Source organism: Dipodomys spectabilis, unplaced genomic scaffold, assembly GCF_019054845.1.
Source record: "Dipodomys spectabilis isolate Male_0828 unplaced genomic scaffold, ASM1905484v1 ptg000207l, whole genome shotgun sequence".
In the NCBI taxonomy this organism is placed as follows: Eukaryota; Metazoa; Chordata; class Mammalia; order Rodentia; family Heteromyidae; genus Dipodomys; species Dipodomys spectabilis.
In genome coordinates, this window is record NW_024870884.1 from 15452685 (window position 1) to 15474065 (window position 21381).

General features: G+C 47.5%; 1 protein-coding gene across 2 annotated transcripts in view; it reads right to left on the reverse strand.

The window, feature by feature from the left end:
• Positions 1 to 10400, reverse strand: part of Wdfy4 (WDFY family member 4) — a 270144-nt gene extending 259744 nt beyond the window's left edge. For both annotated transcript variants that reach the window (XM_042696276.1, XM_042696275.1), the window contains exons 1-2: positions 10272 to 10400; positions 406 to 637 (exon numbers count right to left, since the gene is read on the reverse strand). In XM_042696276.1, coding sequence (XP_042552210.1) covers positions 406 to 621 — 216 coding nt within the window. In that variant the 5' untranslated portion in view covers positions 622 to 637; positions 10272 to 10400. The remainder of the gene's footprint in view (positions 1 to 405; positions 638 to 10271) is intronic.
• Positions 10401 to 21381: the final 10981 nt, after the last annotated feature.

Consider the following 21381-nt stretch of genomic DNA (forward strand, 5'->3'; position numbering starts at 1 on the left):
AAGGCTTAGTTGTGACAGGATCTGCTTGCAAGCAGGGGAAGACAATATAAATGAGCAAAGTAGATTCAATACCAGATGTGAGAGCTGGAGACTAAGGTTAGCACACAGACACAGTCTGTCTTCTCTTACAGTAGATAACAGAAGCTATGCACCAGCAAATCGTGCCTGTAGTCCTAACTACTTAGGAGGCTAAAGCCCAAGGATCACAGTTTGAAGACAGCCTGGGCAGAAAACTGTGAAACTCTTCTCTCCAACTAACCAACTAACGGCTGGAAGTGGAGCTCAAGTGGTAAAATGCCAGCCTTGAACAAATGCTCAGGGACAGCGCCCAGGCCCTGAGTTCATGTTCCAGTACCAGCACACACAAAAATTAAAAAATGAAAAAGCTTTGAAAAGAACGCTGACCTTTAGGAACAAGGGGAGAAGATTTAACAGGCTCTTCTGATGTTCATCTGGGCTCTTGGGTATCAACTGCTGGTATTCTAGAAACTTCCTTTCCAGTGTGTCCCAGAGGTCGGTGGGGCCTGGGGATGGCTCTACTGGTGGGCAGTCCAGCTGCTCAGCGGTGGCCTGGCCTTCATTGTCAGAATGTGGGTCCTCAGGTCTGGCTTCGGCCTCCATACTGGGCAAGGCTGATCTGAATTCAGAACAAACAGTTGAAAATGAAAATGAAAAACCCTACTCTGGCCGTGGGCAAGGAACCGTGTTCAATCACTTCAGTTTCTACCAAAGACACTTCCTCCAGTAAGTTGAAACTGATCTGAAATAAGGAAGGTTTATGTTAAGGAGGTAAGAGAATGATTTATTATTTAAAATGATCATTTGAGACTTTTAAAAAAGTCACCTTCTTGTTGTTATTATAAAAGTAATATACAGAGGGGTTACTGTTACATAAGTCAGAAAAAGAGTACATTTCTTTTGGGACAATAACACCCCTTCCCGAACTCTCTCCCAGTTTTTTCTCATTTTCCACATAGTATCTAGTGAGTACCATTGCTACATTTGTTTATGTTTGTCCCTCCATTTCTGTGACCACCCCCTGCCCTTCCAGAAACAGATATATGAACAAACAAGACAAAAAGACAAAACAAACAACAAAAAAGAAAAAAGCCTCTTGTTTCCATTTCCTGGAGTTCATTTCAATAAATGTTATTGTGTATGATCAGAGACACATAGGCATTGGCACCTTTCTGTTCCTCTCCTAAAAGCATCCTCATTTGGTCTCAGTGTGTCTGAACACCTAGAGTCCTGTATAATTTATCATGTCCCAGTGTGTTTTAGATCCAGCTTCTGCATACGAGCAAAAACTTGTGCTATTTGTCTCTCTGAAACTTCAGAGACAAACTTCAGACTTCCCTTAACATGATTTGTTCTAGGTCCATCCATTAAGGAAGGCTTCTTTGAACAGTGATTCAAGCTGGGCTTGGTAGTTCCTGCTTGTAATCCTATTTACTTGGAAGGGGGAGATCAGGAGGATTGCAAATTGAGGCCAGCTCTGGGTGAGGGGCAAGGGAGGTAGCAAAACCCCATGTTAACCATGTCCCTGCAGCTATTGAACAGGAGAATAACAGTCCAGAGCATAAATATGAGACTCTATTTAAAAAAATAAAGCAAAAAAGGACTAGGGTACAACTCAAGAGACACAATGTGGGCCTAATAAGTTCAACACTGTGAATTTAGATCCTAGTACAGCAAGAGACACAGAGAGACAGAGAGACAGAGCGTGATCACCCAATCCCTGTTGGGGCAAAACCAGGTTTGCTGAACTGAAACACTTGACTCACCTTCTTTGAGACACGGAAACTTGAGAAACAAGAAACTGTGACAAATGCGGATCCATGAGATTACATGGCACAGTGGTCTGACTCAGAGATCAAGCTGTGGCCGAAGCCTCCCACCTATGCCCGGTACCTGTGCAGGCTTCAGTTTTGTTTGTAAGAGGAAGGAAAAGCAGGGAGTGGTGTCCCAGGAGAGGAAAGTGAGGTAAGAAAAGCGAGAAGAAAGCCCTCTACCCCATGCCACTGCCCAGCGGGGCCCTGTGCAACACCCCCCCCCGCCCCACCCCCCCATCCCCCCCTTCATACTCAGAGCCTAGAGGGATGAACTAGGCATGGGGCGCGGGGGGGGGGGGCACTGGGAGAGATAAGTAATGCCAGGACCAGAACAGGCCACTCACCGTGGGCACAAGATTTAAAGAACACCAGAAAGCATAATGCAGCCAGGTGCTGGTGGCTCACACCTGCCAATCCTAGCTACTCAGTAGGCTGAGATCTGAGGATTAGGTTTAAAGCCAGCCCTAGCAGGAAAGTCTGTGAGACTCTTATATCCAATTAACCAGCAAAAAGTTGGAAGTGGATTTGGGGCTCAAGTGGTAGTGTGCTGGCCTTGAGCAAAGAAGTTTAGGGACAATACCCAGGCTTTGAGTTCAAGCCCCAGGACCAACAGACATATACAAAGCAAAAAACAAAAAAAAAAACAAAAACAGAATGATAGTCGTAGCCATCTGGGTACTGATGCCTACACCGGCCAACTTCCTTCACATGGCTCTAAGTGACCTGGTTTTGTCTTCATTCAAAATCATATCCTTCTTCTGTACATCCCCTTTATAATAACAATATTTTTTTTAAAAAAATCTGATCCTAACCTGGCACCAATTGTTCACACTTATAATCCTAACAACTCAAGAAGTTGAGATCTGAAGATCACAGTTCAAAACCAACCCAGGCAGAAAAGTCTGTGAGACTCTCATCTCCAATGAACTTCCAAAAAGTCAGAAGTGGTATAGTGTGGCTTTCAAGTGGTAGAGCGTTAGCATGGAACACAAAGCTCAGGGACAGCACCCAGGCCCTGCGTCTTAGGACCAGCACCAAAACAAACAAAAACCCAGATTCGTCCTGGTTGCACGTCAATGATTCAAACATCCTTGCTCTGTATCGGCAAAGACCTGGTCTCTAACCTGGAACTCACCAGAAGAGGAAGAGTGTCACAGCCCCAAAAAAATCTGTGCAGAGTGGGGTGAGGTCTGCTTCTCTTTTCTTACCTTTCACATTGTCAAGAACTCACCTATTGGCATCAGATGGGAAGAGGAGGCAGGCAGGGAGACAGGGCTGACCTTAGTGATTGATGCAACTTGGCCTCCCCAAGCTGAGAGTCTGTGCAGCCGGGCAGCATGATCACAGGAGAATGTTGGTTAGTAGCAAGTATCAGGGTACATCTACTTAGCATGTCTTCAAACACACAAAATGCCAAGGACTGGCCAGGAGGCCAAACAAGTCTGACCCTTGCCCTTCCTGGTGGGAATATAAAGTAAGGTGGCTACTTTGACAAAAACAGCTGGGCCACTTCTCAGAATGGCTGAATATGTACTCAACAATTTGTACTCCTCATTTAACTATGCTAGGGTCATGGAAATGTAACACTCAGACAAAAACCTACACATGTCTATGCATTAAGTTCTATTTATACCTTCTAAAACTTAGAGAGAGGGGAAAAACTCACAAATGTCCCTCCAGGGATAAGAGCAGAAACAAATTCAGTACCACACAGTGGGATCCTTCTCAACAACAAAAAGAGTCAGGCACTGGTATCTCACGCCTGTAATCCTAGCTACTCAGGAGGCTGAGATCTGTGGATCACAGTTGGAAGCCAGCCAAGGCAGGAAAGTCCACAAGACCCTTATCTCCAATAAACTACTCAGAAAAAGCTGGAAGTGACACTGTGGCTCAAGTGGTAGAGCACTAGTCTTGGGCACAAAAGCTCAGAGACAATACCTAAACCAGGCACTAGTGGTTCACTCCTGTAATTCTAGCTACTCAGGAGGCTAAGATCTGAAGATTGAGATTCAAAGCTAGCCTAGAAAGAAAAGTCTATGAGACTTATCTCCAAGTAAGGGACAAGGACAGTACCCAGACCCTGAGTTCAAACCCCAGTACCAGAAAGGAAGGAAGAAAGAAAGAAAAAAAAGAAAGAAAGAAAGAGAGAGAGGGAGGGAGGGAAGGAGGGAGGCAGGCAGGCAGGCAAGGAGGGAAGGAAGGAAGAAGGAAGGAAGGAAGGAAGGAAGGAAGGAAGGAAGGAAGGAAGGAAGGAAGGAAGGAAGGAAGGAAGGAAGGAAGGAAGGAAGGAAGGGAGGGAGGGAGGCAGGGAGGGAGGGAGGGAGGGAGGGAGGGAGGGAGGGAGGGAGGGAGGGGAAAGAAAGCATCAGGGAAGGAAGGGAAACAGCACTGATACATACCGCAAGTCAGGGGTTTTTTACAGTGTTTCAATACATGTTTATGAGGTGGATCTCAAAGGTCTGTCTTATGCCAAATGTCAGGGCCTATGTCACTGCCCCTTGATGTCTCAGTCCATTCCTGTGACATTTAGGAAATGTCAGGGATGTGGTAGGGGCCCCAGAGCGCAACCTCAGAAAGGCTGGAGAAAGGGAAAGGATGAAGGTTTTGAGGTTTCTCTGTGGGCACCCCAACAAGGAAGCGCAAGACTTGCCTGTGAGTGCCCTGCTTAACCATGGCCAGTCAGCAGGTGACACCTGCAGTGAAGTTGAGAGCTTCGGCCCCAAGCCTGTCCCTCAGGAGCATAGAATTGGTCCCCAAACTTCAACATGTATCATATCACTTAAAGAGACTATGAAAACCCAAATTTCTGGAGCCAGTCAGAGTTTCCAGTTCAGCAGATCTACATGTGGCCCAAGAATTAATGTTTCCAATGAGTTCCCTGGGGATACTGAGGCAGCTGCTCCAGAGACATTATTTAGATGATGATCAAAGACCACCTGAACCTAGTGGGGACCACCGGGGACCACACTTGCAGATCACCAGAGACCACACCTGAGGACCACCAAGAACTATGTCTGGAGGACCACTAGAGATCACTCCTGGGGACCACCAGAGTGAAGAATGAAGCCAGTCACTGCATGTGAGCCCATTTCCAGTGTCTATAGAGTGCCTGTTTCTCTCTTCCTTCAAGCTCCCCCATGGAACCACTGCCTGCACACAACCCCTCCCTCATGCTGCACCTTGCTGTCAATCTTTGGGGTTCTGCCCTAAAGCCAGATAAGCTATTCTAGTCACACCAAAGACCACTTCTCTCCTGTGTCTTCTTCCCCTGGTCTTTCCTCCAAGTCTGTCTAGTCCTGAGTGGACATCAGGATATGGCCATGGCCTCACAGGCATGAAGAGCTCCTCAAGATCTAGCCTTCTTGACAAAAAAGTAGAATCCAACACAGCAGGCCTATGTCAGGAGACACATCAGGAGCAAGAAGAGCCAAAGGTGGCTCAGCAGACAGAGCTGGTGGAGCAGGGGAAGGGGCAGGGAGATATGAAGTCCTGCGTGTTCAGTTTCTCAGGTAGAACAGACCTAGGGACAAGACTTCACCCCAGGACTTCACCTTGCAAAAGACCTCCACACACACACACGCACATTACCCCCCCCCCCACCCCAGCTGTCTACCTCCTTCCATATTGTCCACACCTCTCCAGGAAGCAAGCATCTCGCTGCCCACCCAGGCCGAGGGCCAAGCATACCTGTGGGCAGAGATCAGTGGATCTCAGGAGCCTGCAACTGCTTCACACAACTCAAGAACAGGGTCAGAGCACTTCAGATTCTCCCAGAAGTTCAGGAACACCTCATCAAGACTAAGGTGGAGACTGCCTCAGCAGGAACCTTTACTGAAGCTCAACACTTCCCTTTTCTGCTTCCCACCCAGCACATACCTCTGTGGGTTCTGTAGACTGAAGGGACACAGGAACTCCCTGGGTTCTGCAGAAGGAGCTGTTTTATAGAAGTGGGGCGGGGGGCGGGTGCGGGGGAGAGGGTAGGTGCCTGTCCTGGGGCTTGAACTCAGGATCTGGATGCTGTCCATTTTTTGCTCAAGGCTAATGCTTTACCATTTGAGCCACAGCTCCACTTCCAGCTTTTTCAGTAGTTGGAATTAAGAGTCTCATGGCCTTGCCTATCTGGGCTAACCCTGAATCATGATCCTTAAATCTCATCCCCCTAAGTAACTAAGATTAGAAGCTTGCGCCATTAGTACCCAGTGACCATTTTATTGTTGTTGTTGTGTTGTTATGTTTTTTAATTTTTTTTATTTTACTGTTTTTTCTTCAAGTCTTATATCAGGGAACAGATGGGTTCTTGAAAGTTATACCAGTACAATAGGTAGTCTGAGAAACAGATTGTATTTGAAAGGAAACTAAAACTACATTAAACCTGAAATACTGACACTTTTTTTTATTACTGGCCTATTAAGCAGTGAATTATGGAAGATGTATAAGGAGGATGTGACTTTGGCTTGTTATTCTTTTTATGGTAGAGGGAAAAAAAGTCCTTAGAATACACTTTTTTCTAAACAGATTGCTTCAGAGCTATTAGGGTCAGTCACAAATCTAAGTTTGAATGAAAGCTTGTAACTCTGCATTATAAGCAAAGAAGGTGTTTGTAATGGGATTGTGGGGAACAAAACACTGGGGTTGGTTTTGTTCTAGATTCTGTTGGGAAAATACACTGTTATACTCATAGGACACTACAATGGAAATGAACTTTACAACTTGAGGGGGAGCAAGGAGCGGGGGAGGTAGGGCATGGAATGGTTAGTAGGAGGAATAACATCGTATTGTTCTAAGTGAGTAGTTATGGTTCTTTTCTTTTGTGCGTGCTGGTACTAGGGCTTGAAAGCTGGACCTAGGTGCTATCTCTAAGCTCTTTTGCTCAAGGCTACCATTCTACCACTTGAACCACAGCCCCACTTCTGGCTTTTTGGTGGCTAATTGGAGATAGGAGTCTGTTGAACTTTTCCTGCTCCAGCTGGCTTCCAGCTGTGATCCTCAGATCTCAGCATCCTGAGTAGCTAGGATTATAGACATGAGCCACCTGTGTCCAGCAAGGAGCTGGTTTTATATTTCCGTATTTGGACCAATTGCCACATTGCTAAGCATGGCTAGAGAGTGGTACCCATGAATAAGGATCCCCCAGCTTATCTACTGTGGAGCCAAGGATACAAAGACACAGGCAGGAAACAGCACAGAAACAAGCGCATCCTCTAACCAGGAGCCTCTCAGGATGGAAGCCAAGATGGTAGCTTGTCCTCCTGAGATGTCCGTCCTTGGCCAGCCATAGATAACTGAATATCTACTCCTTTCTGTTGGGATGCTGACATTCTCTAGAGAGTGTAAAAAATCTGTAAGATGGTTGACAGTTATTTCCATTTCATGTATAGACAAAGCAAGACTCCAAAAAAAAAAGCCGGATTCACATAAACCAAGAGAGGCCGGGTGCCAGTGGCTCACTCCTGTAATCCTAGCTATTCCAGAGGCTGAGATCTGAGGATGGAGGTTCAAAATTAGCTTGGACAGAAAAGTTCATGAGATTAACTACCAAAAAGCTAGAAGTAGAGCTGTGGCTCAAGTGGTGGAGTGCCAGCCTTGATCAAGAGAAGATAGTACCCAGGCCCTAAATTCAAGCCTCAGGATCATCAAACACACACACACACACACACAATCTTCATCAGCTCTCATATCCTCTAGGGTTGTTCCCAAGTTCCAGGCTGTGGACCATAAGATCTTCCTCCTTCCTTCTCTAATGTCCCAGGGTCTGGCCCCCGGACTCTCTGCCTCTCCTCAGCCAGCTGCTTCTCCCAGGAAGCCTTTGCTTCCTCTACACGTCTGTATCTTGCTGTCTTCCAGGCACAGCTCTATGGCTGCCGATCCCACGTCAAACTTGTCCTACCACTGGGCCACCTGGTGATTAGAAGCAGCCACCAGTAGCAGGTGCCAGCCCTTTCCAGTTTCCAAGTCTGATAACACAGATCCTTCCACGATTACAGCAGGCATCCAGTGGGGCAGATGCTGATCATCTCTACATGCAGGTGTAAAGCGAACACCTGGGGCTTGGGTTAAATGCTGCTTGTGCAGAGGGTACCCAGGCTGTGGAGTCAAACAGAATGAAAGTCTACCTGGTGTAATTCTAAAATTGGCCCTTCTAGTCCCACTATCTGTAATACACGTGTCTCTCACCTCATCATTCTCTTCCTTACATTATCATCGCTCGTAGGTAGGCTTTCTCTTTCTCACTCCTGTTTCTACTCCATTAATTTTCTATCACTTATGACATGTCACAGTGATGTCATTAAATACATCAAAAATTAGACTAACTGGACACCAGGGGCTCCAGCCTGTAATCTTAGCTACTCAGGAGACTGAGATCTGAGATGGAGGTTCAAAGGGAGCTTGGGCAGGAAAGTCTATGAGATGCTTATCTCCAATTAACCAGCAAAAAGCCAGAAGTAAGAGTGTGGTTCAAGTGGTAGAGCACCAGCCTTATATGAAAAAGCCAAGCAAGTATAATAGGCCTTGAGTTTAAGCCCCAGTACCAGGAAGGAAATGAAGGGAGGAAGGAAAGGAGGGAGGGAGGGAGGGAGGGAGGGAGGGAGGGAGGGGCAGAAAGAAAACAGGAAAAGAAATGATGAGGATCTTTAATCTTTAATGGCACCTAAGGTGTAGCACAGAGGGTCTATGTAATTTTACCCCTCCTACACCTCATTTATGTCTCTTCTCTGACCTTTCTGTCTATTCTACATTGGCCATGTTCCCAGGTCCACGGAGTTCATCCCAGGGCCTCAGCATGGGCAGACAGGAGGATTCTCCCTGGCCTGACCCCATTCCCTAACTCTCAGTCTGATCCCAACTCTCTCTTGTCCACTCTGCCAGTCTGGCCTCTGGGTCTCCCTCCTCAGACCAGATTCTCCTGAGGAGCCCCTAGGGCACAGGCCTCTTCTTCAGATCTCCTCCCTGGGAGCTCTGGCCTCTGGTCTCCCAACCTGCTACCCCTCATCTACTTCACTTCACAGCACTGAGCAACACAGACTTCTCCTTTGCTAGCTCCTGCCAGGCAGGAGAATGGCCTCTTAATAAATATTTTTAAAATATTTTATTGTTATTGTTCAGGTATTATGCAGAGAGGTTACATCCATAAGTCAGGTAATGAATAGTTTCCTTTTTTTTTTGGACAGTGTCCAGTGTCAACTCTTCCTTCTCTTTCCCCCAGTTTCTCCCTCCCATACCTGCCCACAAGTTGTATAGGTCCTTTTTCACAAAGTGTCTACTGAATAACATATCTCTAATAAATATTTGAACATTTAAATAGATGTAAGCCAGGTGTTAGTGGCTCAGTCCTGGAATCCTATCTACTCAGGAGATTGAGATCTGGAGATTGCAGTTCAAACTCAGCACAGGCAGAATAACCCAAAAGACTCTTATCTCAATGAACCACCAAACACTCACAAGTTGGAAGTGTAGCTCAAGTGATAGAGCATCAGCTTTGAGCCAAAAAAAGCAAGTGTGCAAGGCCCTGAGTTCAAGCCCTAGGACTAGCACAATTAAATAAACAAACAAAGCATGGCACTGGTGGCTCATACCTATAATCCTAGCTACTCAGAAGGCTGAAATCTGAGGATCACTGTCTGAAGCCAGCCTGGATAAGAAACTCTGTGATACTCTTATCTCCAATTAATTACCAGAACAGTGGAAGCAGAGCTGTGGCTCCAAGTGGTAGAGTGCTAGCGTTGAGCAAAAGAGCTCAGGGATAGTGCCCAGGCCCCACGTGCAAGCTCCAGTACCAGCACAATTAAATAAGCAAACAAACCAAATGCAGAAAGCTATGCTAAAATCTAAATGTTCCACAGAAAGGGCAGCCCACAAAACCTGTAGGTATTGCTGCCAAAGAGTTGAGACAAAGGATTAGTTCAGTGTTCTAGAAGGTTCAAGGTGGGAAGAAAGAGAAGAGCCCATACTCAATGAGACAGGTGGTTCTATTTATTCAGAAAATGTCCATATTTCAAAAGTTGGATGTGGTAATTCAGATGAAGGAACTAAGGCTCAAAGCAGCATCTGCTCACCAGACCCTCAGCCCTGTTGGGGCTGGGGCTGGCCAGCTCTTCTGATGTCCACTCTGGAATGACCCGGGGCTCTTTGAAGCTACACGAGGGCTGGGTTCAGTCAGTGTTACACTCACAGCTGGGACAGGCCAAAGCCAGCCTTCCCCAGCCCTGGCAGCTCACAACAAAGCCATGAAAAAGGATCCACAGTGACAAAGCCTCCTGCTAACAAGGGCACAGAGCGAATCTGACCACACACTTCCTGCTAAGGCTCCCCTCACGTCTGCAGACTCAGCCAGGCACTGGTGGTCACAAATTCCCCAGAAGGCCACCAGCAGGGAGTCAGGACCCTGACCAATGGTTACCCCCAGCCCTACCTTGGCCAAGGACAAAGTGAGCTACCTACCTGGAAAAGCAGCAGTCAGGGCTCGACGGTGTCAAATGGCTCGGCTGCCTCCATGCTGGCCACAGCCTCTCAGGCGCCGTTGGAAGGGGACCCAACAGTGTTTCACTATGAATCAGTCATGGAGCTGGGTCTCTGCTCATTTCCTGGAGAAAGCAGAAGTGAGGAGTCGCCCAGATGCCTGACTGCCCACCCCCAGCTCGTGACGGAGCTGCATGCCTAATGCCTGGTAGGCTGGCTTGACGTTGTCGTAGGGCCCCTGGGGCTGTGCACCACCCCCCACCCAAGGACCCCATGGGCAAGCAGTGCCGGGTGAGGCCAAGGGAAAGCTCAGCCCAATAGACCTGAATTCTGTATCTTATGTGCACTCATATCCATTAGCTGTGGGACCAGTAGTGCCTGCCTCCACTTTCTGAGTCTCAGTCCATAAGGACATTTAGGTGAATGGCAATTAGAGGTCATGTCTCAAGCACATCCCTGGGCATGGCATGAGCTCCCCAGCCCCCTTCCGCCAGGCTCAGAGGTTCTCATTTGGATTTCTTCATTTTTAACCATCAGATCAAACTTGGGTCACCAATGGAAAGTGTCAGATGTCCAGCTGTCAATAATGGGAAAATACCACCATCGTGGTGAAAGGACATTTCAAATAATAAGATGGAGGTCCCTGAAAAGCAGTGTCTGAGTTTCCATTCTGTTGAACATCTGAGGCGGAATCATCCCATGCTATCTATGTAGAACACGCCTGCCTCAATGGGCAGCACTCCTGCAGGATGCCTCCCCGTGCCCTCTGCAAAGCCAATGCCACCACATAGGCAAGGGTGGGTGCCCCATGCAGCTCACGGCCTGCTTCTATGGCCCTGGACCAACAAATCTCATGTGAATGACTGGCAGTGAGAGGCAACAGCAACATGATCTGTCACAGAAGCAATAGGTTCCAAGATCCATGTCAAGATGAAGACAGTGTTTGTGAGAAATCCTCAGCTCATCGATGCACAACTGTTAGTAGACGGCAGTCAAAATAAGAGACGTGTCCTGCTGAGGATCTGGGCCATGAGCCCAGGATGGACGATGACAAGAAAAATCTGAAGGACCCATGCAGGACAGGACACATCAAGGCTAAAATCTTGAAAATCAAAACTGAAGGATTGTCTTTAAAAAGAAATATTCCATATAGGAGAACAAAAATATATAATTTATGAGCCAGGAATTAGTGGCTCATGCCTATAATCCTAGATACTCAGGAGGAGGCTGAGAGCTGAGGATCACAGTTCAAAGCCAGCCCAAGGAGGAGAGTACATGAGACTCTTATATCCAATTAACCACCAAAGAGCTGTAAGTGGAACTGTGGCTCAAGGGATAGAGCTTCAACCTTGAGCAGAAAAGCTCCAGGACATCACACAGGCCCTGAGTTCAAGCCCCAGGACCAGCATACACACACACACACACACACACACACACACACACACACACGGCTGATGTTTATCAGAAACAATGCAAGTCATATGACAATAGCAAGACATCTGTAACATGCTAAAGACAAAAATAAACACTGTCAACTCGTAATTCAAGGCAGTGAATATCCTGGGGGGTGGGGAAACTAAGGATGAAATCATGATTTCAGATCAATGAAAGCTGAGGTCATTCATCTCCAGCTGCCTTTCCCTATAAGAAATTCCAAAGGAGGTTCTTTTGAGGCAAGAGAAAGAAGCTACCAATGGATGCTTGGTTCTAGAGGAAAGAAAAGATGCTATTTAAAGCAAATGCATCCGTAAGAATCGACTAATGGTATCCTTCTCTTAAAAGATTTCCTGTATAAAGAAAAATAATCCAACAATGTACTCTGGAGCTTCTACCTTAGTACAATGTACAGATGGTCCTGGAGTTACATTCTTTGGCTTGTAACTCTTCCACTTTATGATGTAGCAAAAGCAATATGTAATCCTTAGAAGCCAGGCTACAAATGTTGGATTTTGGTCTTTTCCCAAGGTAGACATATGTCAGCACGATTGTATTCTAGAATGCATGGTGTTGTGAATATGATACAGATATACAACTAATGTCATGAAATATTCAATACTAAATTGTAAAATAGGCTTTGAATTTGATGATTTTTTTTCTGACATAGGCTAATGCAAATGTTCTGAGCATGTCAGAAATAAGCCAGGCTGAGCTGCCATGTTTGGTCGATATATGTATTAAACATATTTTCAACTGTTTAGTGAGTGTGTACCGGTATGGGCCTGGACACTGTCCCTTAGCTCTTTTTGCTCAATGCTGGTGCTCTACTACTTGAACCACAGCTCTACTTTCAGGTTTTTGCTGGTTAACTGGAGATAAGAGTCTCATGAATTTTCCTGCCATAGGCTGGCTATGGACCATGATTCTCAGACCCCAGCCTCCTGAGTAGCTAGAATGACAGTTGTCCTTCAATGTTTTGTACCTTTGTTGTCCTCCAAGATAGCCACTCTTGTGCTCTGGGGCCATGGCTAAGTCAAGTATGGCTGAACTGAATTCCAGCACTGTGATTCCTCATTAATGGATCTACTGGCCAAGACAGCCACCACGTGACTCTGGGGCAGGTGGTATACACAGAACAGACTCGCTGGGTGAAGGGATGACTCCCATCCAGGGCAGGATGAAGCAGGATGGTGCAAACTTTCACTGTGCTGCTCAGAGCAGCATGCAACACCCAATTTGTGAACTGTCTCTTTCTGGAAGTTTTTCCTCTTGATGTCTTTAGATCATGGCTGACCACAGGAAAATGGAAACAGGCTTCAGATAAGGAAAAATTATGCTATACAAAGGAGTTAGTGAGTGTGTGTGTGTGTGTGTGTGTGTGTGTGTGTGTGTGTGTGTGTGTGTGTGTGTGTGTGCCAGTCCTGAGACTTGAACTCTGGGATTATGCACTGTCCCTGAGCTCTTTGTTCAAGGCTGGTGCTCTACCACTTGAGCCCCAGCTCTAGTTTTTTGTGACTTTTTGGTTTCTTCCCAAACTGGCTTCGAACTGTGCTCCTCAGATCTCAGCCTCACAGACATTAGTGATTTTAAAATTGTATTTTTCTGACTTTTATAAGAATGTTAAGCTTACAGTTTGTGCAACAATATAAGGAATAAGAAACAAGATTTTTAAAACCACTAATATACTAACAGCTAATTTGGAGTTTGGTGAAGATAAAATTTCAGTCTTTTCTTACCTGTTTACCGAAGTACAGTTCATTAGTCTTATTATTTCTCTTAAGAAGTTTGAGGCTGTTGATGGTAGCTCATGCCTGTAATCCTAGCTACTTAAGAGGCTAGGATCTAAAGATCAAAACTAGCCCAAGCAGAAAAGTCTGTGAGAATCTTATTTCCAATTAACCAACAAAAAGCAGGACTGGGCATATGGTTCAAGTGGTAGAGCACTGCAAATTTGAGGCACTTAGTTCAAGCCCCAATACTGGAAAGATAAAAGTGAGACCCTATTCAAAATATAACCAAAGCAAGAGGTTGGAGTAGGGGGAGAAGCAAGGCATTGCATGGTCTGATGGTGCCTGGAGGTGGGTGGAGGCACTATTGGCATCATTTGCTGGGTTCAGGGGGTGCGTGGGGACAGAAGCATGGAGTGAGGTCAGCAGGTCCCCTGGGAGTGGCCCAGGGTGGGTGGTGGAGCAGAAAGCAAGATGTGGCAGCAAGCTTCTGTGCTTAGATGTGTGAGCTTGCTCAAGGTCAGACACTTCTGTAGACTTCCCTCTAGGCTCCTGGAAAGATAGTTAAAAAGGAGAAAGGCTGGGCCAACTATCCTCTGTGGGAGGACACCAAGCTCCTGCTTGACATTTTGTTTGCTTGTGTGTGTGTGTGTGTGTGTGTGTGTGTGTGTGTGTGTGTTGACCCTGAGGCTTGAACTCAGGGTCTGGACATTGTCCCTGAGTGGTTTTTTTTTTTTTTTTTTTTTTAATTTCAAGGCTAGCACTCTATCACTTCAGCCACAGCTCCATTTCTGGCTTTTAGTGGTTAACTGGAAATAACAGTCTCTTGGACTTTCCTGCCTACTCTGGCTTCCAATCATGACCCTCACATCTCAGCCTCCTGAGGAGTGAGGATTATAGGCGGGAGCCACTGGTGCCTGGCTGCCACCGCTTTTGATCAAAAAGGAAGAGCATGTGCTGCAGGTGGGACCGCTCCATGCCCCAGTAGTCCCCTCGCCAACTGGCCCAGGGTCCCTGTGGGCCTCTATTCAGGCGTGCCTCCCAGACACGCCCTACCCACAAGAGCTCAAACTTGCCACCCAAGCCCAGCCATCCCAGATGCTGCTAGATGAACTGCACTTTAGTATGGTACCGGAAGCTGCAGAGCTCTCTGAGGCCAGCTTGGGAAACTCCCTCCCCCACCTCCGGGGGGTGGGGGCATCAAAGTAAGGATGTGTGTGGGGGTGTACGTGCCAGTACCGGAGCTTGAACTCAGGGCGTAGGTGCTGCCGCTTAGCTTTTTCATCTTGAGGCTGGCGCTGTATCACTTGAACCACAGCTCCACTTCCAGCTTTTTGTTGGTTAGGTAAGGATAAGTCTCACAAACTTTCCTACCTGGGCTGGAACCACAATCTTCAACTCTCAGCTCCTGAGTAGCTAGGATGACACCAGTGCCTGGTGAGGGGAAGGTCTTTAATATCAAACTGATGACGCCCACCCCTGCCTGGCATCATCCGCACCTCATCTGAGGCAAGATGAGCGCGGTCATCTGAGTGGATTTTGGTTTTTGTGAGAAGTGAGTGGAATGCACATGCTTAGCCAGGCGGGGTATGGAGCCATTCTCCATGGCATCCACGATTTTCTCCGGAGTGCATGCGCGTTTCCACAGGCCTCAGGGCTGGAGGGGTGCCGGGGAGGCTTGTCTGTCTCATGCCCCTGTTCTTGAGATTCAGGAAAAATAAGTACCCTCTCTGTACAGCAGGGCTCTCCCATTTTTTAAAAAGTTTTCCATACTAAGGCTTGAACTCAGGACCTACACCCTCTCCTTTAGTTCTTTCACTCAAGCCTGGCACTCTACCACTTGAACCACACATTTCCTTCTGGCTATTTTCAGGTTAATTGAAGATCAGAGTCTCACTTTTCTGCCCAGGCTGGCTTCAAACAGCAATCCTCAGATCTCAGCCTCCTGACTAGCTAGGATGGCAGGTGCAAGCCACCAAGGGACTGAAGCAAGAAGAACCCTGGGCATTGAACTTTGAGTGCTGACTTCTATTTTTATTGTGCTTATTAACCCAGATTCATGGTATATATTGATACACTGATGGGCTTCATTCCGATGTGTCTATTCCTGCATAGCTCCTGATTTGTTTGATATTTTCCCTCTCTGTCACACTCCTGTTTGGCAATCGAAGTTGGGCCTGCCGTACCTGCCTGCCTGCCCCCCCCCCCCCCGGGAAACTGTGACATTTGGGTTGTCATGGCTCTGCAGATCCATAGGCCTAGGGGAAACAAGCTCCATGAATGGGCTACTTTCCCCACCACCAACTGCCAGCCACTGGCTCAAATAGCAGCATCTACAGGCATCCACTCCAGGCCTGCCCTGACCCCAGGGAGCTGAGTGCTAAAGGAGAGGGAAAGTCAGACAAGCAAAGCCACTTCTGCTTTCTGTCGGAGCCACCCAGGCACCAGCACACAGAGCACATTTGAATTCTCAAACCTCAACACAGGTTCACTTCAAGTTCTGAGGGGACATTTCTAGGCAGAGTCATTATGATTGGCCCAGCCCCCTGCAGAAGCCTGTAGGTGCTTCCGCAGAAACTAGGAGATGTGGAATCATTGCTTTCTAGATGGGGGAAGTGACCTCACCCACAAAGGCCCGGTGCCTTTGCGCCTGATAATGTTGCAGAAAGACCCACACTTGGTGTTTTATTGGCCCCTCTGTGAATCTAGCCTCAGAGAATGGCCTAGTATTGACAAGGCTTTTTAAAATAAAACTGCTTCAAAGTGTGCATGTGTGTACGCATGTGTGCATGTGTGTGTGTGTGTATGTGTGTGTACCACACTCAGGCTTGAACTCAAGCTTCAGCCTCTTGCGTGGCTTTTTTGCTTAAGGCTGGTGCTCTACCACTTGAGCCACACCTCCACTTTCAGCCTTTTTGCTGGTTAACTGGAGATCAGAGTCTCAAAGACTTTATTGCCTGAGCTAACTTTGAATGTGCCACCCTTCGATCTCAGCCTCCCAAGTTGCTAGGATTACAGGCAGGAGCCACAGGCATGCCTCCAACTCAACTTTCTTTCTTTCTTTCTTTCTTTCTTTCTTTCTTTCTTTCTTTCTTTCTTTCTTTCTTTCTTTCTCTCTCTCTTTCTTTCTTTCTCTCTCTCTTTCTTCCTTTCTTCCTTTCTTTCTTTCTTTCTTTCTTTTTTCTGCCAGTCCTGGGCCTTGAACTTGGGGCCTGGGCACTATCCCTGAGTTTCTTTTGCTCAAGGCCAACACTCTATCACTTGAGCCACAATACCATTTCTGGCTTTTTCTGTGTATGTGGTACTGAGGAATCAAACTTAGGGCTTCATCCATGCTAGGCAAGTATTGTACCACTAAGCCACATTCCCAGCCAACACTTGATTTCTTAAAACACTAGTTTAGGTGGCATTCATTGAAATTTTTACTTTTCAAAGCAAGCATTGAGCCCCAGGCTGATGGCAGCAAAGCTCCCTGGCCCAGGGCCAGCAAACCCAGAAGTCTCCCTGCAGGGCATTGGTGCCCACGCTAGCAGTTGCTGTGGGCCACAAAAAAAGCCTGCCCTGCTCATCATCCCAAAGCTGCTCCCTGTGGGACCGCGATGCTCTGGGCAGCATCCTGGCCCCAGAGCGCCACCCACTGGACACGCAGGCATGTAGACCTGGGACACACTGCTGGTGTCCTAGTGCCCACTGGAAAAGTCACTTGTCCAGGAAGACTCCTGCCGCTGGGACACCTAGTCCACATTTGTTGAGGAATATGTGGGTGGTGTTTCTGTCCTTTGAATATGAGGTCCGTGGGGGTTTACCTTTCTCTGAGCCCCAAACATCTGCTTCCTGGACTAGGGCCCATCTTTTGTGCAGCCTCAAAAAAATAAAAAAGAGAGTGACTGGACCCAAGTGTCCTGGAATTGGGTCACGGGCTCGGGACTGGGATTACAGGCACAGCTCTTATCGGCATGGACCCTGCTCCCATGACAAGAGGAAATTAAGTTCAGACTGGGATTTGAACTGAGGGCCTCATGTATGCTGGGAAAACACGCTACCACTAGAGCCACAACCCAGCCCAGTCTTTTATCCCACGTGTAGATATCACAGAACAAGTGAGGTGCGATTCTTGTCACCATGACAACCTCCCTCCCAGCAGCCTTCGGTTCTCCTGCCTGCCTCTGACCCCAGACTCCTGGCTGCCTGCTTCCCATCTCTAGAATCTTGTGATCTTTCAGTGGTTATATAAATAGAATCATGCAGTATATGACCTTGTGTGTGTGTGTGTGTGTGTGTGTGTGCATGTGTGTGTGTGTGTGTAAATATGTGTTGGTATCTACCCTAAAGACTCATATGTTGAAGGCGTGGCTTCTAGCCATGAGGAGATGGTCAGTTACTTAGGAGGTGGGGCCTAGCAGGAGGAAATTAGGCCATTGGAGGTTTGCTCTTGAATGGGGGTATCTCTCTCTGCTTCCCAGCTGCATGGAGCAAACAGCCTCTTCTACCATGTGCTCCTGCCATGACAGGTCCAAAGCAGCAGGGCCACGGGACCATGGATTGAGACAACAAAAACCTTTCTTTTCAGTGATGGCATGTTGTAAACAGCTCGTTCCTTTTCATTAATGAGCAGAACCACAGCAGTGAGGTTGTGTGGTTAAACACACCACCCAGCTGCACCCAGCTATGACAGTTTGGATTTTGAGGGGCCTCCCTTCACTCATCCTCACTCCATGTGTGTGGGGAGGGGGGAGGTTAGTGGGGATCATCCCTCAGCAATGGGGCACCACATGGGTTGCCTCTGCACTGGTCACAGTAATGGACTCAAAACTGAACTCTAGCTCCACATTGATTCAGTCAAAAATCATCTCAGAGCTGGGCACCCAGTGGCTCCTGCCTATAATCCTAGCTTCTCAGGAGGCTGAGATCTGAGGATTGGGGTTCAAAGCCAACCCTGTGACTCTTATCTCCAAATAACCACTAGAAAACCAGAAGTGGTGCTGTGGCTCAAAGGGTAGAGTGCTAGCCTGGAGCAAAAGATCTCAGGGATAGCACCCAGGCCCTGAGTTCAAGCTCTATAACCATCAAAAAGAAAAAGAAAGAAAGAAATCATCTCAAAGGTTTTGCTAGAATAATTAGGTTTCTCTTATAATGAAAAAATACCCTCAGCCTCTCTGGCCTTGTGGTCTTCCCTATGTCATCTAGATGCTTGTCCCTCCCCCTCCCCCCCCCCCAGCCCATATTGCTTTGGGTGCTTTCCAAGTGACTCCTGGGATTGCTTTGAGGAGGCAAAGCCTCTCCTGCTGGGTAAGGTCTCCTCACAGGCAATGTCAAAGCACTGATTGGGGGCAGAGGGGGGAGGGGGAGGGGGAGGAGACCAAAAAACTCTAAATAGCATGGTAGTTGTGCCATCTTGTGGCCACATTTGCCAATTACAGCCTGAATCGTTGACTTCTGATTGGGTTCTCCTACTGGGAATGAAAAGCATGGTGCAGGGGCTGGGAAGGTGGCTCAGTGGAAGAATGCTTGCCTTGCATGCATGAGACCCTGGGTTCGATTCCTCAGTACCACATAAGCAGAAAAAGCTGGAAGTAGCCGGAAGTGGCTCTCAAGTGACAGAGTGCTAGCCTTGAGCTGAAGAGCTCAGGGACAGCGCCCAGGCCCAGAGTTCAGGCCCCACGACCCACCAAAAAACAAAGAAGCATGGTGCAGCCAGCCCTGGCCCTAGCACTGACTCTGTTTACACACAGAAAGCAACACCCGGCTTCTCTACACTGATAACCACTAGGAGCCCAAAATGATGTAAAAGCAAATCTACACAAACACAAACAAGCAAAACATCTCTGGAAAACTATTGAATTTTATGTTAGAGTTTATTTTCAGATCATTTAGGGAGGAATCACATTCATAAAGCAAATCTTTGTCCATGACAACGAGGCTTGGGCCAAAGGCCAAACTGCACATTTTTTCCCTAGCTTTAGATCTGGGCCTGTTTCCCTGTGTGTGTGTGTGTGTGTGTGTGTGTGTGTGTGTGTGTGTGTGTGTGTGTGTGTGTGTCAATAGTGGGGCTTGAACTCAAGGCCTGGGACCCACCTCTACCACTTAAACAACAGCTCCATGTCTGGAATTTTGGTGATGATGAAGTAGAGATAAGACTCTCATGGACTTTATTGCTTAGACTAGCTTAGAGCCTCAATCCTCAGATCTCAGCCTCCTGAGTAGCTAGGATTATGGGTGTTAGCTCCCAGCTCCCTCTTGTGTGATTGACAGTCTTTACCTGTCCCAGCCAGGCATTTTGTCTCTGGAGTATTCAGACTGGCTTCTCCTGAGGTGAGACACAATGAATATCAACCAATCAGAAGTCTTGTTTCAGGAGTTCTTAGCACTGATATGTTGAATATCAACCAATCACAAATCCTGTTTCAGAAGTTCTTAGTTGACACACCTGCACTTGGCACTCACTGTGTCTGAGCCAAAACAGGTTGCCTGCGGCCCTCAGGCAGAATTTTTTTTTTTTAATCAGTGAAGTGGGCTTGGTGCTGGTGACCTCACACCTGTAATCTTAGCTACTTGGGAGGCTGAGATCTGAGGGCTGAAGTTCAAAGCCACCCAGGGCAGGAAAGTTCATGAGGTCTTATTACTTTCAGCAAGAAGCTGAAAGTAGAGATGTGGTTCAAGTGGTAGAGCCTTGAGTGGAAAAGAAACAAAAACAAAAACACCAAAACAAAGGGACAAGGCTCAGTCCCTGAGTTCAAGCTGCAGCACCAGCAGAAAAATAAATAATAAATAAATAAATGAAAATCAGTGAAATAATTTAAGCTCCTCAATGGAAGTGATGTCATTTTAACATGCAATGGCTCTCTACCTGCCTGAGCTGCATGGGGGCTCCAGTCTGCATCAGCAGACGTCAGGCCCAGCTGCAAGCATGGTTTCCATGCTGCAGGAGCAGGCAAAGCTCCTGGCCAGGAGACAGTGTAGGTCCATCTGCTTCACTCAGCCTCTCCGCTTGAGTATTCAAGAAATCTAGACTCTCGATCCTCCTACCAGAAAGGGTACTGCATGAAGGAGACTCTTGGGCCATTATTTTAGCCTCTGCCATGTTCGAGCTGTGTCAGTGGGAGCTGATCTTTCTATGATAATTCCTGGTCCCCATCTCTAACACAACAGCTGCTTTCCCAGATGTGGGCTACTCTTGAGCTAAGCTTCCTGCTCTCCAGGATCAACATGCCAGCTTCCCAATGCCAACGTTTGGTGGGATCTCACTGCTCACGAGATGCTCACCTCCACACACATGTAGTTCTCAAACCCCAGAGACAAACAGCAGCTGAGAGATGTTCTTGTCACACAAAGGTTGTGGCCGAGGTGTCCTGATGGGCCCCTGCAGTTGAGTGGCAGGAGTGTTTGCAGGCTGGGCACCAGTGTCTGGAATCACACCTGTAATCCTAGCTACTCAGAAGGCTGAGATTGGAGGATTGAAGCCCAGGTGGAGAAGTCTGTGAGACTCTGATTTCCAATTAACCAGCCAGAATCTTGAAGTAGAGGTGTGGCTCCAAGTGGCCAAATGATAAAGAGCCCTTCTTGAGTGAAAAAGTGTAAGGCCCTGAGTTCAAGCCACAGTACAAGAGAGAGAGAAAGAGGGAAGGAGAGAGAGAGTGGGGAAGTAAGAGAGGGAGAGGGGGAGAAGGGAGGGAGAGGGAGGAGGAGGGGAGAGGGAGAGGGAGGAGAGAGAGAGAGTGCACACTGGAAGCCCTGTAGAGTGGGGTGTGGGTTCCATGGCTCCTCCAGCCCCATGATCATCCTGAGGAAGCCTGTTCTGCTGGTGACAGTTTCTAGATTCTGATTGGAGTTACAGGTCCCCATCCAGTCACCAGAAAACCCGGTGGGGCCCAAGGGGCAGCCATAGCCGGGCCACTGGCTCTCCTGATCCCACCTACCAGTGTGGAGCA